The 22,955-nt window shown below is 37.0% G+C and overlaps 6 protein-coding genes across 6 annotated transcripts; 5 read left to right on the top strand and 1 right to left on the bottom strand.

The window, feature by feature from the left end:
- Positions 1 to 351: 351 nt before the first annotated feature.
- Positions 352 to 5,201, top strand: LOC108842879 (auxilin-like protein 1). The gene is made up of 7 exons (XM_057003650.1): positions 352 to 941; positions 1,084 to 4,133; positions 4,224 to 4,294; positions 4,381 to 4,446; positions 4,540 to 4,629; positions 4,714 to 4,890; positions 4,984 to 5,201. Exons 1-7 carry the CDS (start codon positions 496 to 498, stop codon positions 5,017 to 5,019), a joined length of 3,936 nt encoding a protein of 1,311 aa, XP_056859630.1. The 5' UTR covers positions 352 to 495; the 3' UTR covers positions 5,020 to 5,201.
- Positions 5,202 to 5,338: 137 nt separating this feature from the next.
- Positions 5,339 to 6,031, top strand: LOC108842880 (uncharacterized). The gene has a single exon (XM_018615926.2). It carries the CDS (start codon positions 5,427 to 5,429, stop codon positions 5,799 to 5,801), a length of 375 nt encoding a protein of 124 aa, XP_018471428.1. The 5' UTR covers positions 5,339 to 5,426; the 3' UTR covers positions 5,802 to 6,031.
- A 1,030-nt stretch (positions 6,032 to 7,061) lies between these two features.
- LOC108840246 (uncharacterized) lies at positions 7,062 to 7,694 on the top strand. Its single transcript, XM_018613086.2, has one exon. The coding sequence runs from the start codon at positions 7,196 to 7,198 to the stop codon at positions 7,565 to 7,567; it is 372 nt and encodes a 123-aa protein (XP_018468588.1). The 5' UTR covers positions 7,062 to 7,195; the 3' UTR covers positions 7,568 to 7,694.
- Positions 7,695 to 8,032: 338 nt separating this feature from the next.
- On the bottom strand, positions 8,033 to 9,780 carry LOC130508260 (probable methyltransferase TCM_000336). Its single transcript, XM_057003649.1, has 4 exons — positions 9,530 to 9,780; positions 9,034 to 9,447; positions 8,680 to 8,952; positions 8,033 to 8,467 (listed from the first exon to the last, which is right to left on the bottom strand). Exons 1-4 carry the CDS (start codon positions 9,611 to 9,613, stop codon positions 8,126 to 8,128), a joined length of 1,113 nt encoding a protein of 370 aa, XP_056859629.1. The 5' UTR covers positions 9,614 to 9,780; the 3' UTR covers positions 8,033 to 8,125.
- A 2,824-nt stretch (positions 9,781 to 12,604) lies between these two features.
- On the top strand, positions 12,605 to 18,600 carry LOC108840142 (phosphatidylinositol/phosphatidylcholine transfer protein SFH12). Its single transcript, XM_057003648.1, is given in 17 exon segments — positions 12,605 to 14,015; positions 14,110 to 14,259; positions 14,345 to 14,480; positions 14,597 to 15,476; positions 15,575 to 15,686; positions 15,781 to 16,173; positions 16,176 to 16,366; positions 16,445 to 16,522; positions 16,613 to 16,714; positions 16,796 to 16,845; positions 16,937 to 17,036; positions 17,122 to 17,196; positions 17,305 to 17,403; positions 17,472 to 17,535; positions 17,619 to 18,022; positions 18,095 to 18,169; positions 18,250 to 18,600. Coding segments are annotated over 13 exon segments (1,689 nt in total). The 5' UTR covers positions 12,605 to 14,015; positions 14,110 to 14,259; positions 14,345 to 14,480; positions 14,597 to 15,476; positions 15,575 to 15,670; the 3' UTR covers positions 18,292 to 18,600.
- A 1,276-nt stretch (positions 18,601 to 19,876) lies between these two features.
- LOC108840518 (uncharacterized) lies at positions 19,877 to 22,900 on the top strand. Its single transcript, XM_018613345.2, has 16 exons — positions 19,877 to 20,064; positions 20,150 to 20,244; positions 20,366 to 20,404; positions 20,502 to 20,555; positions 20,624 to 20,698; positions 20,856 to 20,921; positions 21,014 to 21,056; positions 21,137 to 21,182; positions 21,284 to 21,377; positions 21,471 to 21,523; positions 21,603 to 21,790; positions 21,878 to 21,970; positions 22,059 to 22,125; positions 22,219 to 22,285; positions 22,379 to 22,432; positions 22,526 to 22,900. Exons 1-16 carry the CDS (start codon positions 20,010 to 20,012, stop codon positions 22,667 to 22,669), a joined length of 1,233 nt encoding a protein of 410 aa, XP_018468847.1. The 5' UTR covers positions 19,877 to 20,009; the 3' UTR covers positions 22,670 to 22,900.
- Positions 22,901 to 22,955: the final 55 nt, after the last annotated feature.

The following is a 22,955-nucleotide window of genomic DNA, read 5'->3' as shown; positions in this document are numbered from 1 at the left end:
ATTAAAATATCTATCAATAATGATGCTCTAATAATTTTCTTCTAACCACTAATTATTGAACAGACAAAAAAAAACTCTATTTTCTTTTCAAGATTTATTTTTTGAAAATATCATCAAAAAGAAATTTCAGTAAATTGACAAAAAAATAAAACAAACAATATTCGTGCTATCAAAATTTTCAAAAAAAAAAAAAAAAATTAAACAAGCAAATATAGAAATGTGATTTATGTAGTACAAACTTTAGTTAAAAAGAAAGAAATATTCGAAATAGATTTCAAATTAAAGCAGAAGAAGAGACCCTTTTTCGTCATTTCGTCGCATCTTTTTGAGACACATCACTTTTTGTTTTTAACATTTTCGCTTTTCTCGTCCACCTCTCTCTCTCCCCTTCTTGACTTGTGTTTTAGACTCTCAAGAGAGCGCGCGCCTGCAAGAGGTTGAAGAAAGCATTCTCGCGAAGCTCTAGAGACTCTGTTTTGTTACTCACTGATTCTCATGGACAATCATCATCTCCCCCACTCTCGTAACAACCCAAACAGGTCCTCCTCCGCCTCCACTAAGAAACATCCTCACACCAACAACGTTAACGGCGGTTTCACCTCCGCCAAAACGGCGAACGCCGCCACGACATACGACGACGTTTTCGGCGGCCCTCCCAGGTTCGGAGCCCCGTCCTTATCCCCTCGCCTCGAAGACTACTGCGAGATCTTCTCCGGTTTCAACGGCTCCTCACGCGCCGCCGTCTCCTCGATTCCGGTCCTCGATCTCCCCCTCGTCGACGGTAAAGGCGTCTGCTTTGACGTCCGGAGAGAGAGCTTCGACTACCGCGAGGTCTTCGGAGGCTTCAACGATCTCGATTTCGCTCCGTCGTACGAGGAGCTCTTTGTTCAGCAGCGGCGGAGTTCCACGGTGGCTGACGGAGATTCCTCCGACGATGCTTGGTATATCATTTATAGACCTGACCCATTAGCCTTTAGCTTTCTCTGAGTTCGAAAGTTTACTCCTTTCCCAAATTTTAGCAAAAAAAAAAAAGAAGTCTCGTCCTTTCTTACGAGATCGGTTCTGTTTTTTGTTTGTTTGTAGGACTCCTGAAGAAGAAGAAGAAGAAGTAGAGTCGGTGTCAGGGAAAAGTCCTTCCTTTTCTAACGGAAGAGATTCGTATGATTCGATTGATGGATGTACGGAGTTCAACATCTTTTATCACAAAGCTGGTCAGGTGAACGAGACAAACATCTCAAGTGGTGTGTTACGTGTAGCCGCTCCTGATGTTGGTTATACTGTTGCGGTTGATGAAATGGTTGGTGCAAGTGGGAGAGCGAAAGAGACGGGTCCCTCTTCTTCTGTTGCCTTTGAAGACAAGAATGGTGGCCATCAAAAGTATTATCCTAGTGAACCTTTTGTGACTGTTTCTGAGATTGGGTTGAAGACTCATCCTACTGGAATACCACCTCCTTCTAGACCACCTCCTGTGTTGAAAAGCGATTTTAAAAGGTCGGGTTCTAATTCTAGAACTACAGGATCCGAAGGGTCTACTGAAGGCGGTTCTCCACGGTTCTTTGATGTGGAGGTTGATGCGAGTTCAGCTGCTGTGAGAGACGCTATGGTTAAAGCTGAGGCAAAACTTAAAAGTGCAAAAGAGCTGTTTGAAAGGAAATCGAGTCATGCAGCTACTAGGAAACCTCCGAGGGATGAGCATGGAAGTAAGCCTCTGTCTTCTCAAGGGTCTGTGAACTCTGACGGAAACGAGGAATGGGAAGAGGCTACACAGTTTGTTGAACTGGTGAGAACAGAGCAGCCTAGAAATGCTGATGAGAACAGTGGTGGAGAAGATGCTCCTTTCCCTCTTAGTGCCGGGTTTTTCGATAAGGAGAAACAACAACGTATCAGAGCAAAAGGTGGTAAGGAGTTGCCAAAACACCCTCGAACGAGGAAGGTAGGATCAGGGCATAAGAGACGTGAGGACAGACTTGCTGCGGAAAAAGCTCCTGAAGAGACAAAGAATGAGAAGTTGAGAGATGTTGAGCTGCAATTTGAGATAGGCAACAACTTATCTGATCGTGGGGGAATAGTGAAACACAGAAACCTGCTCAGGCCAGAAGAAAAACTTGCAAAGAAAGATCAACAATCAGATAGAAGACCAGACCGAAAAGCAGCTGGAAAGAATCAGGATTGTGTGTTTGATTGGGAACAAAATGCGAGAAAACTCAGGGAGGCTCTTGGTCTATCAGATAATGAAAGCACGCTAGAGGTTTCCGTGGGAACACGTGGCGAGATGGACGAGAGTGAGACAAAACTGGAGGAGGCTTTGAGGCGGATGGAGGAGGAAACCAACTCTAAAGAGGCTCGTGTAAAGGAAGAAACTGTCAAGAAAGAAAAAGAAGCTTTTGAGAAGGCAGAAAATGAGAAAAGACTAAGAGCAGCTTTGGAGCAAGAAGAGAAGGTCAAAAAGCTTAAAGAAGAGAACGAACGGAGAGCGGCAGAGGCGGCTCGCGAAAAGGCAGAAGAAGAAAGGAAAAGGAAAGAACAAGAAGAATATGAAAGAAGGCTAAAAGAAGCCTTTGAAAAGGAAGAAGAAGAGAGGAGAAAGAGAGAGGCTCGCGAAAAGGCAGAAGAAGAGAGGAGAAGGAAAGAACAAGAAGAGTATGAAAGGAGGCTAAAAGAAGCTTTTGAAAAGGAAGAAAAGAACCGTAGAATGAGAGAGGCCCGTGAGAAGGAAGAGAATGAAAGGAAAATGAAAGAAGCACGTGAAAAAGAAGAAAACGAACGGAGAAGAATAAAAGAGGCTCATGAGAAGGCAGAGGTGGAGCGAAGGATGAAAGAAACTCTTGAACAAGAAGAGAAGGAAAGACAAATTAAAGAGAGGGAAGCATATGAGAGGAGAGCCAGAGAGGCTCTTGAGCAGGCAGAGAATGAGAGGAGAGCCAAAGAGGCTATTGAGCAGAAGGAGAAAGAAAGGAGGTTGAAAGAGGAGAATGAGAAGAAGCTGAAGGAAGCTATTGAGCTAGAAGAGAAAGAAAAAAGACTGATAGAAGCTTTTGAGAGGGCGGAGACTGAGAGAAGACTGAAAGAGGAGCTTGAACAAGAAGAGATGAGGCTGCAAGAGGCCAAGGAAAGAGAAAGAACACAGAGAGAAAATCAAGAGCGCCAAGAAAAAGAGAGACACGAGGAACAAGGAGACACCTGTGAAATGGAGAAAACGTGTGAAACCACCAATGAGGCTAATGGAGAGCAATGGTCGAAAGAGAATCTAAGCGACTCTGCAGAAGAGGATGAGAGAGTAGACAACCTCGAACCAGTGAACAAGGTACCAGTGGAAGAAGAAGGACCAAGCCAGAGAGTTTCTGTGTCCGAAGAAGAAGCCTGTCCCTGGAAGGTGTTTGAAAAGAATTTAAAAGATGCAAGCCAAAAAGAAGGAACTGATGAGCTGGATGATGAATCTGGGAAGCTAAATGGAGAATCTAGTGAGGAGTCCGCTTCTGCTACTGACAATGTCCAAGAAGGAAAGCTCAAACAGACGAGCAAAACAGTTGAAGAAAGATCAGAAGACGAGAAAGTAAAAAATGCAAGTGTTGGCGGTGATCAAAGGAGTCAAGAGGAAAGCAAGTCTACTAACAAAACATCCTCTGGTATCAGAAACCATGAAGATGCAAAATCAGAAAGACCACTGCCATCTCGAGTATTCATGCAACAACGTGAGAAAGAAGCAGAGAGACTAAAGCGAGAACTAGACTCAAAAATGGAGCATCTAAGAAAGATAGAGGAAGAGAGGGAGAGGGAAAGAGAAAGGGAGAAGGACCGAATGGCTTTTGATCAGAGAGCCTTGGCTGATGCGCGTGAGAGATTGGAGAAAGCATGCGCTGAGGCCAGAGAGAGGTCTTTCCCTGATAATAAGGCGTCAACGGAGGCTAGGCTCAGAGCAGAACGCGCAGCAGTGGAGAGAGCAACCGCCGAAGCTCGTGAACGCGCAGCTGAAAAAGCTGCTTTTGAGGCGAGAGATCGAATGGAAAGATCAGTTTCTGATAAGCAGTTTCAGAGTTCAGGTTTGTTTGGCGAGCGGATGGAAAGATCAGTTTCCGAGAAGCAGTTTCAGAACTCAGCCTCATTTGGTGCTTCAAGATATCAAAACTCTCCTGGTAACAACAAATAACTCTCTCTCCTCTCTCTCTACTTGTTATTGTTTTTGTATCCATCCTCAAGGTTTCTTTTCTTTTGTATGGTTAAAGGTGCTGATGGTGAATCACCTCAAAGGTATACATCGAGACTAGAAAGGCATCGAAGAACAGCTGATCGTGTGGTAATTAACGCTATTTTAATTACCCTATACTCGAGTAATAATAGTGTGATTTTACCACCATTGGTTATAATGTTATTCTTTCACAGGCTAAAGCTTTAGCAGAGAAGAACATGCGTGATCTCGTGGCTCAGAGAGAACAAGCAGAGAGAGTTGTATGAACCACCAAACCAAAAAAAAAAACTCTTTTCTTCAACTTCAAATAAAAGCTTTCAGTAATCTCATTTTGTTTCTTTGATCCTTAACAGAGGATTGCTGAAACCTTAGACGCGGAAGTAAAGAGATGGTCAAGTGGGAAAGAAGGAAACATAAGAGCATTACTCTCAACACTACAATACGTATGTTTTCCTAATGAACAACTCTGAGAGAGATTCAAAGGTTTAAAACAGTAGATTTACTAAAGTCTTTGTAATTGAAAACAGATCCTAGGTTCTGAAAGCGGTTGGCAACCATTACCGTTAACAGAAGTCATAACATCAGCAGCTGTGAAACGAGCTTACAGGAAAGCAACGCTTTGTGTTCATCCAGACAAGTTGCAGCAACGAGGTGCAAACATTCACCAGAAATATATCTGCGAGAAGGTCTTTGATCTTCTCAAGGTAAACACATCATCATACCTTATGTTTTGTTAAACACAATAATATCTTGAAATTTAGAAAATATGTCTGTTTAATGTTTTCTAAATTTTCCAGGAAGCTTGGAACAGATTCAACTCAGAAGAAAGGTAGAGAGAGAGAGAGAGAGAGAGAGAGAGAGAGAGAGAGAGAGAGAGGCCCTGTGTTATATTCTCAGAAGGGTTGATTTTTTTTTTCTATATGAAAATTTGTAAAAAGTCGTGCTTCTTAACAAAACAATTATTCATTTTAATCTGACCGAAGCTTTGAGCAATGAAAACGTGTTAATTCGTTTATTTGACCTATTGTAATACACAAACCAAGTCTCGTGGAAGTTCCTTGATGATGAAGTCAGGGATTGTTTTGGAATAATGGACTTGAAAAGTCAAAGAAGCTTCGACCAACCCATCTTTATATATAAACATTGATGAAGCTCTCTCATTACAAACAACAAGAAGCAAACAACAACATAATCATCATCTTATACTTCTCTACTCTACATTTAAAAAAGTAATTAAAAGATGCAAATGCTAAGAAGCTTTAGCACGAGGATAAGAAGCCGCCGTGGAGGCTACGAGCGAGTAAGCGATGATTCAACTTTCAGTTTACTGGGAACAAAGCTAAGGAGATCATCGAGTGTTCCTTACTACGCTCCATCTATCAAGCTTGGTGCTGGTGGTGTTCCGACCATTCTCGAGGAGCTTCCTCGTCAGAAATCCAAGAAAGTCAAACCACCAAGCAAATTTAGCCACCCTATCTTTAGCTTCTTATACGGAAAGAAGAATAAGAAGCCGTCGACGACAAGGAAGCCTGAGTTTTCTAGGTATCTTGAGTATCTGAAAGAGGGTGGTATGTGGGATGCGAGAACTAATGCTCCTGTTATTTATTACAAGTAGAGATGATGAAGTTATGGAAAATGTCAATCAAGAAAAGCTTTTCAAGTTTTTGTTTCATTCAAATGTTTTTTCTTTAATATTTTTAATAGTTTGTGATGATATTTGTATATAATTACAATCGTCAATTCATTAATTTGATTTATAAGAATACAAGTGGTGGCAACAAAGTTGTATGTTTTGGAGCATTTTCTATTCGGACATGATCAAAAGTTTCAAAGCAAACATTAGATGTAAATAATAAGTCCAAGGTGACCTTGGCAAGGTCAGACAGTACTGGTTTGACTATAGAGGGATGTCCAATCTAAGCGGTGTTGTTTCACGAGGAAGTTTGAATAGTGAATCTCTTCCTAGCTTTTGGCAATTCCAGTTTATGTACCAAGCTGGTGCTTATGACATCAAAAGAGAGACAGAAATATACTCCCGAATCCTATTCAAAACAGCTCTTATGCTCTAATTCTCTAAAGCAGCAGCTAGCCAGCTACAATCTTTTGATGCATGGCCCTTTCAATGTATTCATCGAAATAAGTACCACACTAAACTTGTTTGTGCTGTTCTTAAAATATATTTTTATGCATATGCTGTGGATTTAAAAAATACACATTATCCATGAAACCAAAAAAATGTGACATCCAGAGTAAACATGTCTAATTAAGTCTAATAAATGTGTTGTCTCCAGGTAATTTTTATTTTTTAAAACACCCAAGTAATTTTCTTTAAATATAAATCTCAATTCTCAACAAAATATAGAGAAACTAAAAAGTATTTTATGAAATGACTAGAAGACAAATAAAAGTCTCTTTTTTTCTTTGCTGGTGAATAACATCATATATTTTTGAGAAACATGTTTTCTAGAATCATTAGATGTGCAGTTGATTTTTTCAACAAAACGTTAATTCAATGTTAAAAAAAACCGTTAATTCATTTTTTTTTGTCAACAACCGTTAATTCATTTATTTGACCCGATTTGAACAATGAAAACATGTTATTCGTTTATTTGATCCATTTAGATGCTAATGTAAAATATAAACCGAGTCTCGTGGAAGTTCCTTGTTGAGGATGAGGTCAACAATTGCGACAGAGTAGATTTGAAAAGTCAAAGAAGCTCGACGAATCCATCCCTCTCATCACTTAATTTCTATTATTATATAGAATAAAAAAACATAAAAATTCTTGGACTTTTCACATTGGCAGCCAAACTCTGACCAGTGACCATGTCTACTACATCCGAGTTAAATAAGATACAACCATAAAATCTCATTTCTCCATATATAACAACACACTGACGAAACTCTTCCTCATTACAATACCAACAACAAGAAACGACAAAATCATTTCTTCACTTTTTCTCTATACATCATAACTTGTTTATTTTACGGTTATAAAGAAATCAAAAGATGGAAATGCTAAGAAGCTTTAGCACAAGGACAAGAAGCCGTCGTGGAGGCTACGAGCGAGTAAGTGATGATTCAACTTTCAGTTTACTCGGAGCAAAGCTAAAGAGATCGACGAGTGTTCCTTACTATGCTCCATCTATCAAGCTTGGTGCTGGTGGTGTTCCAACCATTCTCGAGGAGCTTCCTCGCCAAAAATCCAAGAAAGTCAAACCACCAAGCAAATTTAGCCACCCTATCTTTAGTTTCTTATACGGCAAGAAGAAGAAGCCGTCGACGACAAGGAAGCCTGAGTTTTCTAGGTATCTTGAGTATCTGAAAGAAGGTGGTACGTGGGATGCGAGAACTAATGCACCTATTATTTATTACAAGTAGATCGAGTTTATGGAAAATGAAAAATCAGGAAAAGCTTTCCAAGTTTTTTTTATTCAAATGAGAGTTCATGTCCTTTAATTTTGTAATAATATTTGTATTATTGTATATTATAATATCGATTCATTAATTTTGTTTATAAGAATACAAGTGTTGAACACAAGATTATATGGTTTGAGCATAACTTGATTTGAATATGATAAACGAATTTTAGACGAGTTAAAATGTGAAAGACAAATAGTTTTGGTTTGACTGTAGATGCATGTCTAGTCTGAATAGTGAGTCCCCGTTTGGTTACGTGGAGCTTAAGGGAGACTTTTCTTGTATACGCTTTCTAACTAATTTATAATTATAACATAAATATGTTTATTGTATACATATATAACATTACTCCATTTTTCATTAGCAGAAAATTAGTTGCGGTTTGATTGATCCTAAACATTGTAAATGCTACAACAAGTGACAATGAACAATAATGTTCCTTCTGTTTAATTGATTTTTCTGGTTTTATTATCATATATCCAACATTTGATACACATATAGAAGTTTTATTTCAATGTTTCAAGGTTTCCTTTTCAGGACAACAACAAATGTGATGGGTCTTATGTCTTCTTTAGCCAACTCCTCGTCGACCATTCTACCATATATATCAAACAGCTTGTCAAGAATGTCTTCCCCAAAGTGTGGAGCAAGCATTGACTCTTGAACCGCTCTTACCGTCTTTGCGGCCGCCTTACCATAACTGACACCATCCTCGTCGCCTTTCTCCTTGTCAACTTCTAACATCTCTAACTTCTCTATTTCAAAAGACCCTTCTTTGTTCACTTCATTTTCTATCTCAGCAGCACTCGGGGCATAGAAGTGCATTTCGTAAGAATCAAGCTTCTCTTCCTCAGTTACTCCCTACAATTAAATGGAAACAACAACATGTTTTGTAAATCAAGATCCATCTATTTGAAATCAACAAATGCATGCAGGGCCGGTTCTGGATACAACCAGATGAACCGTTCCCATTATCTTCAAATAATAAAAAGCTATATACATAATTTGTGTGGCCCCAAATTATCAAAGATATATATTTATTAAAATTAACCTAAAAATGTTTATACATGTACCTGTGCAACAAGATCAGCTATGGATCTAGCAAGAAGTTCCCAGAAAAAAGAGTTTCCTCTATCCACGTGATCCGGACCTTCCCTTCCAAGCATTATCAGGACCATTCTGCCTGAAGCAACCACCTCTTTTGATCTAAACCGGAGGAACATGGAGAAATCTTCCTTGAACTGACTGTAGTAAGCTTTGGAAACAGCTTCAGGGCTCGAGGAGCAGATGTTAACACAACCTTTGTTTACGGACTTGCCTTGATCATCATACAAAGCTGGAGGAATCTGCAAAGAAAAAAACAAAATGAAACAACTCAGTATATGTATCTATCCCTCAATCTCATTTTTTTTTTTATATATGTCCACCTTAGAAAGCCAGTGTAAGCTGTAAGAGGCATGGATAAAGTGGATGTTACTCTCAGGGAAGAGCCTTCCATAGAATGATCCAGGGTATGCTGCAATGAAAATTGAAGGGCATCCACCGTTCTTGGCATCTCTCTTGACCTCTATGTGGAAGTCAGGCAAGGACTTGAATATGGCGTTGAAGTCATTTCCTGGGAGATCATTAAGGAAGAAGCTGAATTCCGGCAAGGGCTGGCTTGGGATCTCTTGGCTGTGAGAAAACTCTACGGCTTTGATGATGTCTCTAATGGTGGAGAGAGTGTTTGGTCCTGAAGAACATCCCAAGTCAGCTATTCCTAAGCTCTTGGGTTTGGTCTCCTTGTAGAGTTCTTGCAGTGACTCTAGTGTTATGTGTTTTGCTTGATCAGATGCTTTCTTCTGAAAAGATTTAAAAACAACAGAAAAGGGTAGTTAGAAGTAAGATTATGAGCTAAATGAGGATATTTGAAATATCAAGAACCTGGAAGGTAGAGTTTCTTGCATAACTAGTTTTCCCATCTCCCCCTGTCATGTGAAACTCTCTTTCTAGATCCCTCTTATCCATTTCAGTGACCAAAAAATGTTAAAAATCTCACTTATGTTTTGGGTTAGGGTTTGTTCTTTTGGTGTTTAGATGTGCTTTAATCTTTGGCCTGTCACCTCAATCTTCCATTATCTATACTTTTTTCCTTTTCTTTTCGAGAGGAAATTATGTGGATTTAACAATAGATAGAACCCGTAAATAATAAAAATGCACATTTGGTCGATATAAACTAGGAGTAGAATTAATAAATGAACTGGGACAGCTATTTTCTTATCATAACCAATTTGAATCCCGGTCAGCTATTTTTTTTGCGTTTTGGGTTTTCCATTCTTTATTTTAAAAAACTTAAATTACGAAAAAAAACTTAAAATTATGAGTTTAGATTCTTTCATCATTGTTCATGATTCAGAAAAAGATTTCAAAACATTTTTTCTTTGGTTGGGTGAATTTAGTTCAGAAGGAGAAATGTTAGGTGTAGTCCAAAGCGACCAAAATAGAAAAATTAAGAAAAAAGAATATATATAAGCAAAAAAATAAAACGGAAAGTTTCCAACTACATCATGATGTCTTCATGTTAATGTTTGTACTTTCTTTACTCTGTTATTGCTATCCATGCTTGACATTATTGATATTAGTGGTGGACTCTGTTACCATTTCTTTATGGCATTCAAGATATCGTGATTATCAAGAGAATTTATTCGGGATTCTCATCATCCCATGATCTCTCAGATGCTGCATTATAGTATGAAATATGGTTGAACAGATCATGAAGATAGTGCAATGTAATGTTACAAAACATTATAGAAAAGTATGGGAAACTTTGGGACATGATATGATTAAGGAGGGAGAAGATATATAGATGATGATAGGTGTGTGACCATCATTTCCCTTTACCCCCTTCCTTACCTTTAGGCTTTAGTACTCTCTCTATCCTCCTTACCTTAAGGCTTTAATTACTTTTATGACTTTAGTGGTGGTGGAATCCTTGGCTGAGTCATGGGTGTAGTATGCTTTGTCAGACAGAGAGATATGGCTTTGTATTTTGAGGGGCACGCACGCGTGTCACTAGAGGGATTGATTGAAAGCTGTTTATAAAAGTTCATATGGTTACTTCCATGATCTTTTATGTATCTCTCTCGTTCTTGTTTTGGGTTAAAGTTAATCCTGGTTGCTTTCTTATTAGATGTCAAGATAGGTTTTTGACTAATTAGATAGCATTTGACAGATTTTGAACTTGGTCCCTACACCAAAGTTGGATGTTCTCTCCAATCCAACTTTAAAGCTTTGTTGATATAGGAGGCGTGGACAAAAGTAGACCATAAAGTTTTGGAATTTGGTAAAGTCACATACATTCTCTTCTAAGTCGTTTATTGGCTCTTTGCTATGATAGTGAGAGTATTGTTTATATCTATATTATTAAAAGAGAAGTACACATATAGAATGCCCCTTAGTTTTAAGTGTTATTTACACTTCTATGCCACTGATATTAAATAATATTTCATATTTTAATGTTGTCTTTTCCACTTTGATTAATGTGTTTTCCAAAATTAAATTTGAATTAAATACACAATTAAATAATACTTCATATTTTAATGTTGTATTTTCCACTTACATTAATATGTTTTCTAAAATTAAATTTGAATTAAATACACTTCATTAACTTTTCAACTAAATCAATGTCAAATTCAAAAAAATACATTTTTCACTTTGATTAATGTGTTTAATGGACAAACGATTCATGGAAATTATAATATCAACTCTTCATTGAACAAATCTGAACGAAAAAAATATTACCAAATTTGAACCGGAACTAGATAATATCCAAACAGATTTACCATTTTGGTATCTAGAGAACTATAACTAAACCTTATTCGAACGAAATATTTCGGATATTCGAATGTATTTAAATCATATTTATATACTTCAATATGTTAGCTATTTTTCGAGTTAATATCCAAGATATAAGCTATTTTAAGTTGATTTGAAATATAAAAAATAGTCAAAAGTAAACATCTAAAGTAGATAAACAATAATCAAAACACCAAAAATATTTAAAATATATGTATATTTATTCTTCATCCAAATATTCAAGTTAAATTTATTTTAATTTTTAATCTAGATACTTTAGCTTACATTACTCAAATTTACATGTTATATTTTTTTAGATTTAAAGATATTTAAAGATATATAAATATTGAAAATTTTAAAATAATTTAAACAGGTTATCAAACCCGCAAAGATCTAAATCAAACCGGAATCAAAGTTTATAAATACCCGAATAGAGCTAGAATCTTTAAACTCGAAAATCTCAAACCCGAATAAATTTTAACCGAATTCGAGTGGATACCCAAATACATATCCCTAGCTTAGTCAATATAAAACGATCAAATATTATAAATATACTATTTAGTATAAATAAATAAAAATTAAAACTGAAAATTAATACCCGTGCAGTCGCACGGGTCAAGATCTAGTATATTATTATAAGGGAATTGGTGCTTGTAAAAGACATACAAGTTATTCACTAATAAAAATGTTAGTTTAATACTCCTTCCGTTTCTGAAAATAAGATTTTCTAGAGTTTTTATGAAGAATTTAATAAATATTTACATTTTAATTTACTATTTATTGTTCTATACAATTTCCAATAACTATCTACCAATCAAATTTAATAAATTTAAATATTTTACAATTAATGTTTCTCAAAAGTATATAAAAATACTTTAAAGATATAGAAAATCTATCTTTGTGAAACAAAAGTAAAATCTCAAAAATTTTACTTTCGGAAACGGAGGGAGTATAAAAATATGAAGCAATCCCAGTTGGTGAGATCCTAAGAGCAAGATATAGTACTGTCTAATGCTAACTGCATTAACTTCCAAGGACCAGAATCAATTCTGCATTTATTTTTCTACTGTCCATTTGCACAAAAGGTTTGGGAATTGCTACTTGTAGCTAGTGATTTTGACCCTTTGCTCATTAATTCATTTAATGAGGGCTGGTGGTTGGCATTGAAGGCCACGATACTCCCACCTACTAGACTATATGGCTGTTCCTTGATCCTTTGGGTGATATCTGCAATTTGGACAGCAAGAAATTTTAAAAACTTTTCAACATCGCCATTTCACAGCACAAGAAGTCATGACTAAAGCTATTGTCAATGCTAAAAAGTGGAAGTTGGCTCAAGTAATACCTGAAACCCCACCTCGAGTCTCAAACCCGCAAAGACAAGCACCGGAGACAACAATCCTATGTCGATCAGATGCAGCTTGGAACAAAAAATCAAAGCAGCGGGATTGGGGTGGAGTTTTTCAGTTAATCAAAATGAGAGGTATATCTCTCACAGTGAATCTTTGAATTTCGTACGATCATCTCTTTGAATTTCGTTAAGTTATAATCAACTTTTATTAGTTTTATATCAATTATCTTCGTTATTAAACATGAAAAACTCAAAATCTCTAAATTTAAACTATAATTTTGAGTGAAGACGATTTCCGGCGATGGAAAAATAATTTTTGGTAATATTTGTTTTAGTTGGGTTGGATTTGTTCTCTTATCATCGGAAATCGTTTTTTCCGTCGCTGGAAATCGTTGCGGTCGCTAAGATCAAATCAATTTTAAGCAGATTTTGGTTTCAATTAATTTTGTAACCAAATTTTCATTTTCACTAATAATATTTACCATTTAGCAAAAAAGGAAAAGAAAAGCATTTGACCTAAGTCTGCCTACATTATTGTCTTTTAAATGATCCGAATGGTATTTTTAACGGGCCAAGGGTAAGCTGTTGTAGTATTGGGCCACTATAAAGCCCACTATATGTTTACGGACACATCTGGGCCATAAATGTTTAAGTACAAGGACAGAGTGATCCAGGCACACCGGGTGGACGTCTTCCTCGTCTTCGTTTTTTCTTTTCTTACACTGATCTCTGTAAACTGTAATTGATATTAAAAAAAAAAAAACATTATTTCTTCCCGCGTCAGAAATTTCGAAGGCCAATCTTTACATCTGCACTCCTCTTCTGCTCCTTTATCAAATCTATTGGGGGATCAGGTAACAAACATCCCTTGTTATGGTCTCGGATCGATTCTTCTTCTTCTCGATCACTGTAATTTGCATTATTTACAATGAAAAAAATGGTAACTTTGCGCGGAGGTAGTGATCCAATGATAGATGTTTTGCTTGTAAAGTTCTGACTTTTGTGTTGTTTGATGATCTGAATTGTGAAAATTGTAACGTAGGTTTTGCTTAAAGTTGAACTCTTCTGCTGCACTTTGCTCGATCCGTCGAGCAAAGTAGTTCTAGAAGAAAAAAGACATGGATAAGAATCTTGTGGAGATGTTTAGGGCCTCTTTGAACTGGTTTACAATGATTCTGGATGCTCCTTCAGCTAGAGTTGTCTTGTTCGGTGTCCGAATCCAAGGTTAGGCTTTTCTGATGAATATTGTTTTTTTGGGTGGTGGACAAACTACTTCTGTCTCTAATGTCTGTTATGCTTAAAGAAATGATCCATACAGTGCTGCTGGCCCGCATACAACGGTTGATGGAAAAGACGTTGTGAATTTTGCGTCAGCTAATTATTTTGGACTCATTGGCCACGAGAAGTTACTGGTAAACTTCAAAAGGAATCATCATGCGTTTATTCCATATTCAATATGGCACTATTGGTAAGAAGTCAAGTGCTCATTTTTTTTTTTTCCTTTGCTTCAAAAAAGGATGCTTACTGTTTGATACTTTCTCTCTTTGACTTAGATGTCCACCTTGATTGCGAGACAAGGATCTCGAAATTTTTGGGCACTCCTCCTGACACGATCCTCTATTCTTATGGACTTTCCACGATGTTCAGCACCATTCCTTGTTTCTGCAAACGAGGCGATATCATTGTTGCGTAAGTGTACACAGCTTCTTTAAAGCCGTCTTCTTCTTATCTGAACATTGAGTTGATGAACTAGTAGTTACAAGTACTGATACGAACACTCTTTTGGGACTCTCAAATGCACACAGAGACTTAGCAGTTCAGGATATGTGTTCTCTGCTTCTTTCCACCGTACCTTGCGAGTGCTGCTATCACCGCCATTGATGTCATCGATCAAAACAATGATTTGTCAGTTGAGATGAAACAGAACATTGCTCTGTTATGGAAAGGTTTGTCAGATATCAAGGGGATGTCACTAGCAAGCGACCCTGAATCACCTATCGTCTTCTTAAAGTTAGAGAAATTCGAGTGGTTCAACTAAAGATGACTGGCTGATCGTAACACTTTCTTCTTTGTAAGAACCGACATAGTCCTTGTTGGTTTTGTTGACATGACTAGGATCCCCCTATGCAGGCTCTGAAGGAAGACTCCTTGTTGGTTGTGAACTCTAAGAAGTCGTTTCTTGATAAATGCCGGTTACCTGTGGGGATCAAACTCTTTGTCTCAGCGGGACACTCAGATTCTGATCTTATTAAAGCATCAGAGTCCCTGAAGAGACGAGCTTCTACTCAAAGTCCTAATCTTTTTCTCTTTTCTTTTTTTGGTTTCAACCTTTTGTCCTACTTTATACTCTTTCTTGATGATCAAGTAGCTTAGAGTTGTTGCAGACAGAAAATTATTTTATAATTTCATCAATAATTTTCAGTTTTGTAGACTAATGACAAAGCTGAGCTCCATCTATGTTAACATGTGTCTGTCCACGCGCATCATGATATATAACAACTCGTAACTTGTGTAACAAGAAAAAAAAAACTGTGACCTAAAAAAAGGAAGAAGAATGAATGGTTTTGGTGGGAAGGAGAGGTCTAGCTTTTCCTCTACGTTATTGGCGCTGGAGAGATTTTCGGACAAGTTTTTTTTAATATCCTTTTTATCTTTCTCCTTCCTCTCATTTTCCTCTTTGCAGAGGTAATAAATCTTTTTTTTTCCCCTTTGTAATGAGATTCTCTTTTTCAAGGGTTTGAATGTGATTTTTTTTTTTGTAAATTGATTTTTTTTTTTTGCAGGAATATAAAAACTTAATAAAAAAAAAGACACTCCTCGTAGAGTGTTCCTCCCCCTCCCCCTCCCCTCGTGCCCCATTCCCGCCTATTCCATCTATCATGTCTTCCATCCAACGTAAGAAGACAAGACAAGCTAGTTCTTCTTCTGTTGTTGTTGTCTTCTTTCTTGTTCTTGAAATGTTCTGTAACGTTGTTTGTTTTTTCAACAGAAACCGCAATGAAACCAAGGATGGGCTCTTTCAAGAAGAGGAGCTCTTCAAAGAACCTGAGGTACTCAATGAAGAGAAAGTCAAGCAGCAAAGTAACCCCCGTGGAGATCGAAGACGTGCACGACGCCGAGGAGTTGAAATCAGTGGACGCCTTCCGTCAAGCGCTCATCCTCGACGAGCTTCTCCCCGAGAAACACGACGACTACCACATGATGCTGAGGTTCTTGAAGGCCAGAAAATTCGACCTCGACAAGACCAAACTCATGTGGACCGAAATGCTTCGCTGGAGGAAAGAGTTCGGCGCCGACACGGTCATGGAGGAGTTCGAGTTCAAGGAGATCGACGAGGTGTTGAAGTACTACCCTCAAGGACACCATGGAGTCGACAAGGATGGAGACCTGTGTATATCGAGAGGCTTGGTCAAGTGGACTCCACCAAGTTGATGCAAGTCACGACTTTGGATAGGTATGTTAACTACCATGTTATGGAGTTTGAGAGGACTTTCAACGTTAAGTTCCCAGCTTGCTCCATCGCTGCCAAGAAGCAGATTGATCAAAGCACAACTATTCTTGATGTCCAAGGAGTGGTATGACCTATTATTAATCATGAATTTTAACCATAGAAATTTCTCATTAATTGTTTTCTTCTTCTGAGCATATAACAGGGACTTAAAAACTTCAACAAGGCTGCTAGGGACTTGGTTACTCGTCTTCAGGCGGTTGATGGTAACAACTATCCCGAGGTGAGATTTATATTTATTTCTATGCTCGACTATTCTTTTTATCTATGAGGTTAGAAATTTAAAACATTTTTTAATGTGTGTTTGGTTCAGAGCTTGAATAGGATGTTTATCATCAATGCTGGTTCAGGATTCAGGATGTTGTGGAGCACGGTTAAGTCCTTCCTTGACCCCAAGACTACAGCAAAGATCAATGCAAGTATTCAAAACCTTTCTTTTGTTAGCGTTTTCTCAGTGGAGATAGTTTAATTACTTAACTTTTTATTTGAATAACAGGTTCTTGGCAACAAGTACCAAAGCAAGTTGCTTGAGATAATTGATGAAAGGTGAAGATTAACAGCAACTTTTTAGATGTTCATACAAAGATAATCTATGCTACTGAAGACTCATGACTATCTCATGTCAATTTTGTATCAGTGAACTCCCTGACTTTCTTGGAGGTACATGTACTTGTGCTGAAAGTGGGGGATGTATGCGCTCTGACAAAGGCCCATGGAACAATCCAGAGATCATGCAGGTGAGTTACTTAATTATCTTCTTTTTTTTGGATGAGTTCTTACTATTTCTACTTCTAACATGATATTATGCATTTTTACCTGCAGAGAGTTAAGAATGGTGATCACAAATGCACAAAGAGATCCCAAGCTGAAAACGGTGCTGAGGAGACCATCTTTGAGGTCTTGCTTACTCTGAGCTTACATATATATATATATATATTCTTGAATAGTATCATTTTCTTCAATCTTCATCACTCCTTCCTAAACTTATGTTCAATAATCTTTTAGGGAAGTGAATCTACAGCAGAGCAGGCTCCTGGAGAGGAAAAGGAAAAGGAAAAAGAAAAGGAAAAGGATTCAGCACAGCCCTCCACCTCCTCTGACATTGTAAGAATGACCAATCTCTAAGTAAAATAACCAATAGCAGTTGTGGACTTGATATTCTGATAACTCAGGTCCCTGTTGCTGCTCACCCAGCCTGGAACATGCCAGAAGCTCACAAGTTTTCCCTCTCAAAGAGTATGTTGATTCTTGTACACCCATTTCTTTTTAAATTTTTTTAGGACATATGACTTCAACGCTTTCTGTATTCTTCTGAGCAGAGGAAGTATATGCCATCCAAGAAGCATGCAACACTGCTACATCCGACGGAGGGAGGTCACCAATTTTCACAGGCGTCATGGCCCTCGTGATGGGTGTTGTCACCATGATCAGAGTAACCAAAAATGTCCCAAGGAAACTAACCGAATCAACCTTATACTCGAGCCCTATGTACTGTGACGATGCGTCAATGAACAAGAGTGCGATGCAGTCAGAGAAAATGATGGTGCCTGCGATCTCGGGAGAAGACTTCATGGCCATCATGAAAAGAATGGCTGAGCTGGAGCAGAAAGTGACCGTCTTGAGTGCACAGCCAACAACTATGCCTCCGGAAAAGGAAGAGATGCTTAACGCCGCCATTAGCCGGTCCAATATATTGGAGCAAGAGCTTGCTGCAACCAAGAAGGTACATACATATCTTGAACCATTAACATATACATATTACAACTTCTTAATGCTTACTATCTTTTCTATAAAGGCTTTGGATGATTCTCTTGGTCGTCAAGAAGACCTCGTGGCATACATTGAGAAAAAGAAGAAGAAGAAGAAGCTGGTAAGTTTTGTTTTTGATTTATGCTCTGACTTGAGAAACAAGGCATCAAATGATGTCATGTTTTTTTTAACTGGTCTTAGGGTTTTGCTTCTTGTCTGTACAGTTCAACTACTGGTGAATGAGGAATAAACCGTCTTGAAGAAGTAGAGGATTAATTGTTGATTGATAATGGTTTATTTTTGGTATTCAAGGGTCTAAATCATCAACACCGATGTATTGTAAAATCAATTTCTTGTTTATATTTTATTAAAGAAATTTAACAAGAAAGATAGGTTTGTTATTTCTCTGTGTATATTATACTTTCTTACAAATACATGTATATTAATTGTAGTTTTAGTGTGCATACTACTACTAGTTACTACAAACCTGATATGCCTACGACTATTCTAAAATCGTTCAGGTCTTTTTAATTTACGATTTTGGTATGTTTCTATCATCCAGCTCTCAAAAATTTTATATAGATATTGATTATCTAGTTTTCAATAGATAATTGTTTCATATTTTTCAGAACTGATATTGTTTTGTCTTTGGTTGAATTCAAGTTATATAAATTTTACAACGATGTTTTCTTTTTAGTAGATGATCAATGTATCATTTAATATGGTGTATTCATCATGATATACATTTTTTCTCCATCATCACATATTCATGTTTTTGAAACTCATGTTTACATCATCACAAGCATATTCAGTCTTCTTTGAAATCAACTTTTTGAATGAACCGAATTGGTTATTTAGGTTCATTAGAAGATTGATTTGTGTAGAGTTTGTGCATTTAAAAGCTGATATATTTCAAAAATTATGTGGATTATAGAAACATATATATACACTGATTTATAAAATTTGATCATAACCTTTATAGATTGCTACATGTTTTCATGAGTTTGTATCATCTTTTTGTGTCATTTATTTTGTAAAGTAATTAGAAGCTTTATGTTTTTTAAGATTATCCAAAGAAACTATATTAAAATTTATGATGATGCGCTAATTGGAAGTTGATTTTTTGCAGTTTTATTAGTAGTTTTTAGTTTTTCTTTTCTTAAAAAATATTTTTCATCCAATCAAATGTTGAAGACATTGATTTCCAAAATCATAGGAGAAATAGTTTTTCCAACTATCAATTTATAAACAAAATCCAAATCCAATTTTTTTTTTTTTAGTTTTGGTGCTTTAAAAAATCTGCATTAATTTATTTATAACACATATCAAGTAAGGAATTTCTTGTTTTTATATTTTATACTTAAGGTTAATTGTACTAAAACTATTACAATATTTAAATGATATTTTACCTAATAATAAACTGATGTTCATTTTTTCTTTAATAATAAACTATAAGATAACACATATAAAATTAAATTTATTAATAATCTATATATTGTTGTTGAAATTTTCTAGTTTTATATAGGAAAATTGGTTTCTTCTTTATTTTACTATCTCATACCTATAATTTTATTTTAAATTTTAAATTTATTATTATTCTTTATGTATAAGTACATGTATTTTAAAATTTCAGCTGTTAAATTTTAAAAACAAAACCTAAAATCTACGATAAAATCAGAAATCAAAAATCAAAAATTAAAATCTAAAAACCAAAAACAAAAAACAAAAAGAATTCAGTAGAGTGATGAACCGAAATGATTGTTTAGTCGGTCGGTCATGTCCTGAAAAAATCGGTTTGATCGAACATTAAAATCGGTTAATTTAGATTCACCACCCAAAGTAAGAGAAAGACCTTCTGAGCTACCTAGAAGGTTTGACGATGAATTGAAAGCGATAACTATCCGTCGTGATCCCAATCGGAATCTGCCGGAGACGACGAAGATTGTAGCGGGTGCTGAACTATGCAGATACTGAGGTGCTGCCCACACAGTTTCATTCAGTTTCTCTTCATCACCGGTAAAAACTCGTCGTCGGATTTTCCCATTTCGTTACGAGCTTTTGAAAATAATTATCTTTTGGTAAAAAAAAAACAAATTTGCAGCTTTTGTAATTGGATTATTTGAGTGTGGTGCATCTGTACCCGTCCCGGATTCGAACTGCTACGCTCTCGACAATTCAAGTCGTCTTGTCGATTTTGTATCCTTTCTGCTTTGTGGTTAGGATCAGTTAAAGAGTAAAGGAGGTTGCTTTGCTGCATTAGAGGTTTGATTTTTGAATGTGGTATTGTGAAGCTGTTTTCTTTAACTTGGTTGATCAGAGCAGCTGGATCGGTCAACCATTTGAATATGATGGCAAGGTTGTGTATATATATAATATATTCATTCTCTTGTTTAGAGTTTTTGAGGAGTTTAGGTTTGATTTAAGTTAAATCTCTTTTATTGATGATAATGTAGGAGTTCGATTTGGTCGTTAGATTTTGCAAGGATGTTGAATCAAGAGGCCAGGCGGTAACTTTCCTATATCATCCAACCTTTTTGTTCAGCCTCTAATGATCTTTTTGTGTTGTTGTGTGCAGGGTTATGTTGATTTTGGAAGGTTTGACCCGTTGAGCTACTTTGTTTCTGGCTCTGGAAGTTTTGATTTTGTTCAAGTGAGAATCTTGTCATTCTTTACTCTGCTGTTTTGAGATAAGACATCATAGTTTTGGAGCATCACAACCAGCTGTTGCATAAATGTGTGTTTCCTCTGAAACATAGATATTTAATTGTTAAGTGTTTCTTTCATGTTATTCTGTGATCTACTTGTAGGGGTTTTACCACGGTGACCTGACGAATTGTGAGCATAGTTACGACAAACTTGGACGTACATCACAGGTTACATACCTACTACACTGGAGTTGTATTCTTGAATTTTTATTAATTGGATCCTTTCTTAAGAGTCTGGTTTATATTTTTTGTTTGTTCAGGTCAATATTATTTGTGGGAACTGTGTTGATGGACGCTGTAAAGGTGTGTCTGCGTCTTCCTTTTTTTTCCAAAAAACAAAAATGCTTGTCAAAATCTATTAAGTTTTCAATTCCTTATTTCAGGTGGACTTGGATGCATATGTAGTGTCACTCAAGATTCAACTTGCAGGTATGTCTCTGCCTACTATTTATCTCTGTTATACAAGAACCGTCGTACATGACTTTTTTTACAACGGATGTATGTTCCTGCTCTTTTCTCCACCGGTCCAGAGTTACTGTCGAGTTGGCTATTCCGTGTGAGAAACCTGGCCCACGTGTCTTTAAAGGATTCACGGTCGGTTTGCATCCTCGCTCATGGGAACTAGTAAGAACATAACGAACACAAAAATTTCTGATAGCAGCTTTCTTTTTCGCACTGAACAAAAAACGGATTCGGTTCTGTATATTTAACCTGCAGATATATAATGGGATGACACAGTTTGGATTCGACAAGCCCCGTCGTGAATTTAGGTAGAGAATCAAGAACTTAGTTCTGTTCATGTTTGAGGTCCTCTTTATTTACCATATGAAGTGTTCCTGATTCTCGCAGCTTCAAGACAGAGCAGACTCATCTTACTCTCTACATGACTGCAATTGCTTCTCTCTCAACATTGGTAGGGAAGCCTATCATCAAGGTTTCCCCGGAGAATGGTCTTAACGTTAAGATATCTGGTTCTTCCTTGACTGGGAATCATCCAACAACGTTATCTCCTTCAACTTTAGTGCTGGATTGGAACTGTAATAGCTTCTGTTATCTTTCTCTTTTCACTGTGCCTTTGACCTTTTGCTTTTTACAAATTCTGCAACCTCTTTTCTTTTTCAAAGGTGAGAAATCTCGTAAGACTCCGTATGAAGTGAATGTCAGCATCCCAGTGGATGGTTATGATCCAGTTCAGTTTTTCCTCACAAAACTCTGTGGTGAGCTTATTACACCCTTTGGCTTGATCATCTACATGGCATTATCTTTTAGCTGAACTTTTCTGTTGTTTTTCTTAAATGGTTTCAGAATACAACCAAGGTGCTGAAGGAGGATCAGAGAAAGGATGGGCTATATTTGGAGTTTTTTCCTGCGTGTATGACGATCACTCTCTCTCAAAACCACAAAAGCTTTGTAACAGGAGATTTAGCTTCAGCTAATTGTGTTCTGGTTTGTTGTTTCTGATCAGATCCCTCGTTGCATTTACACTTTTATGCTGTGGAGGATTTATCTACAAAACAAGAGTAGAACGCGTGGTAACCTTCAACCTCTCTGCTTCCATTCTTGATTCTCTAATTCTTCACGCTATATATACCCACACTAAGACTGATATGTTCATATGGGCACAGCGTGGGATTGATGCATTGCCAGGCATGTCACTTCTATCAGGCTTACTTGAAACTGTAAGCATTCCAAAAATGGGACTAAAAGTATTCATTTATTAGGAATCAAGGAGAAAGCTATGTAATCTTAATGGCTATGGTCTTTGTAAATAGGTGAGTGGAAGTGGACAAAGCTACTCAAGAACTGAAGAGATCAACAATGCCTTTGCCAATGAAGTCTCATGGGACCGCTCTTCCATGTCTTCTACTCAAGCACCAACGCAGAGACCAAGTGAAAGAACATATGGTGCGATTTAAATTGCTAATTGCCTTTGCTAGAGGTTCTGTCTCAGCCAATGGTATTGCATGCAGTTGAACAGTGGTTTTCTTGTTTTACTTTTTTTTTGTTTTTCTTACTTTCATGTTTAGTTTCTAGAATGAGGGGGAAACAAAATTGTGAAAGAGTCAAGAAAGTTGAAAGCTTCACCATGAGATCGCTTTTACCTGCAGATTCATGTGTTATGATAGAAAACGACAAACAGAGTATCCTTTGTTTGCTTTGGTTACAAAGAACAAGAGCGTGTTCACAAGTCAACAAAGCTTG

The sequence above is a fragment of the Raphanus sativus genome, chromosome 2 (assembly GCF_000801105.2).
Source record: "Raphanus sativus cultivar WK10039 chromosome 2, ASM80110v3, whole genome shotgun sequence".
Lineage (NCBI taxonomy): Eukaryota > Viridiplantae > Streptophyta > Magnoliopsida > Brassicales > Brassicaceae > Raphanus > Raphanus sativus.
Note: the sequence above shows the minus strand (reverse complement) of the source record. Positions and strands in the feature narration are given on the sequence as shown.

Coding starts and splice junctions, on each gene's coding strand:
- LOC108840246 (XM_018613086.2), top strand. CDS start 7,196: ATGGAAATGCTAAGAAGCTTTAGCACAAGGACAAGAAGCCGTCGTGGA.
- LOC108842880 (XM_018615926.2), top strand. CDS start 5,427: ATGCAAATGCTAAGAAGCTTTAGCACGAGGATAAGAAGCCGCCGTGGA.
- LOC130508260 (XM_057003649.1), bottom strand. CDS start 9,613: ATGGATAAGAGGGATCTAGAAAGAGAGTTTCACATGACAGGGGGAGAT. Junction 8,953..9,033: donor GCTTACACTGGCTTTCTAAG/GTGGACATATAT, acceptor TTTTCTTTGCAG/ATTCCTCCAGCTTTGTATGA. Junction 8,468..8,679: donor TAGCTGATCTTGTTGCACAG/GTACATGTATAA, acceptor ATTTAATTGTAG/GGAGTAACTGAGGAAGAGAA.
- LOC108840518 (XM_018613345.2), top strand. CDS start 20,010: ATGCAGATACTGAGGTGCTGCCCACACAGTTTCATTCAGTTTCTCTTC. Junction 22,126..22,218: donor TTTGGAGTTTTTTCCTGCGT/GTATGACGATCA, acceptor GTTTCTGATCAG/ATCCCTCGTTGCATTTACAC. Junction 22,286..22,378: donor AAACAAGAGTAGAACGCGTG/GTAACCTTCAAC, acceptor ATATGGGCACAG/CGTGGGATTGATGCATTGCC.
- LOC108842879 (XM_057003650.1), top strand. CDS start 496: ATGGACAATCATCATCTCCCCCACTCTCGTAACAACCCAAACAGGTCC. Junction 942..1,083: donor GATTCCTCCGACGATGCTTG/GTATATCATTTA, acceptor GTTTGTTTGTAG/GACTCCTGAAGAAGAAGAAG. Junction 4,134..4,223: donor AAGATATCAAAACTCTCCTG/GTAACAACAAAT, acceptor GTATGGTTAAAG/GTGCTGATGGTGAATCACCT.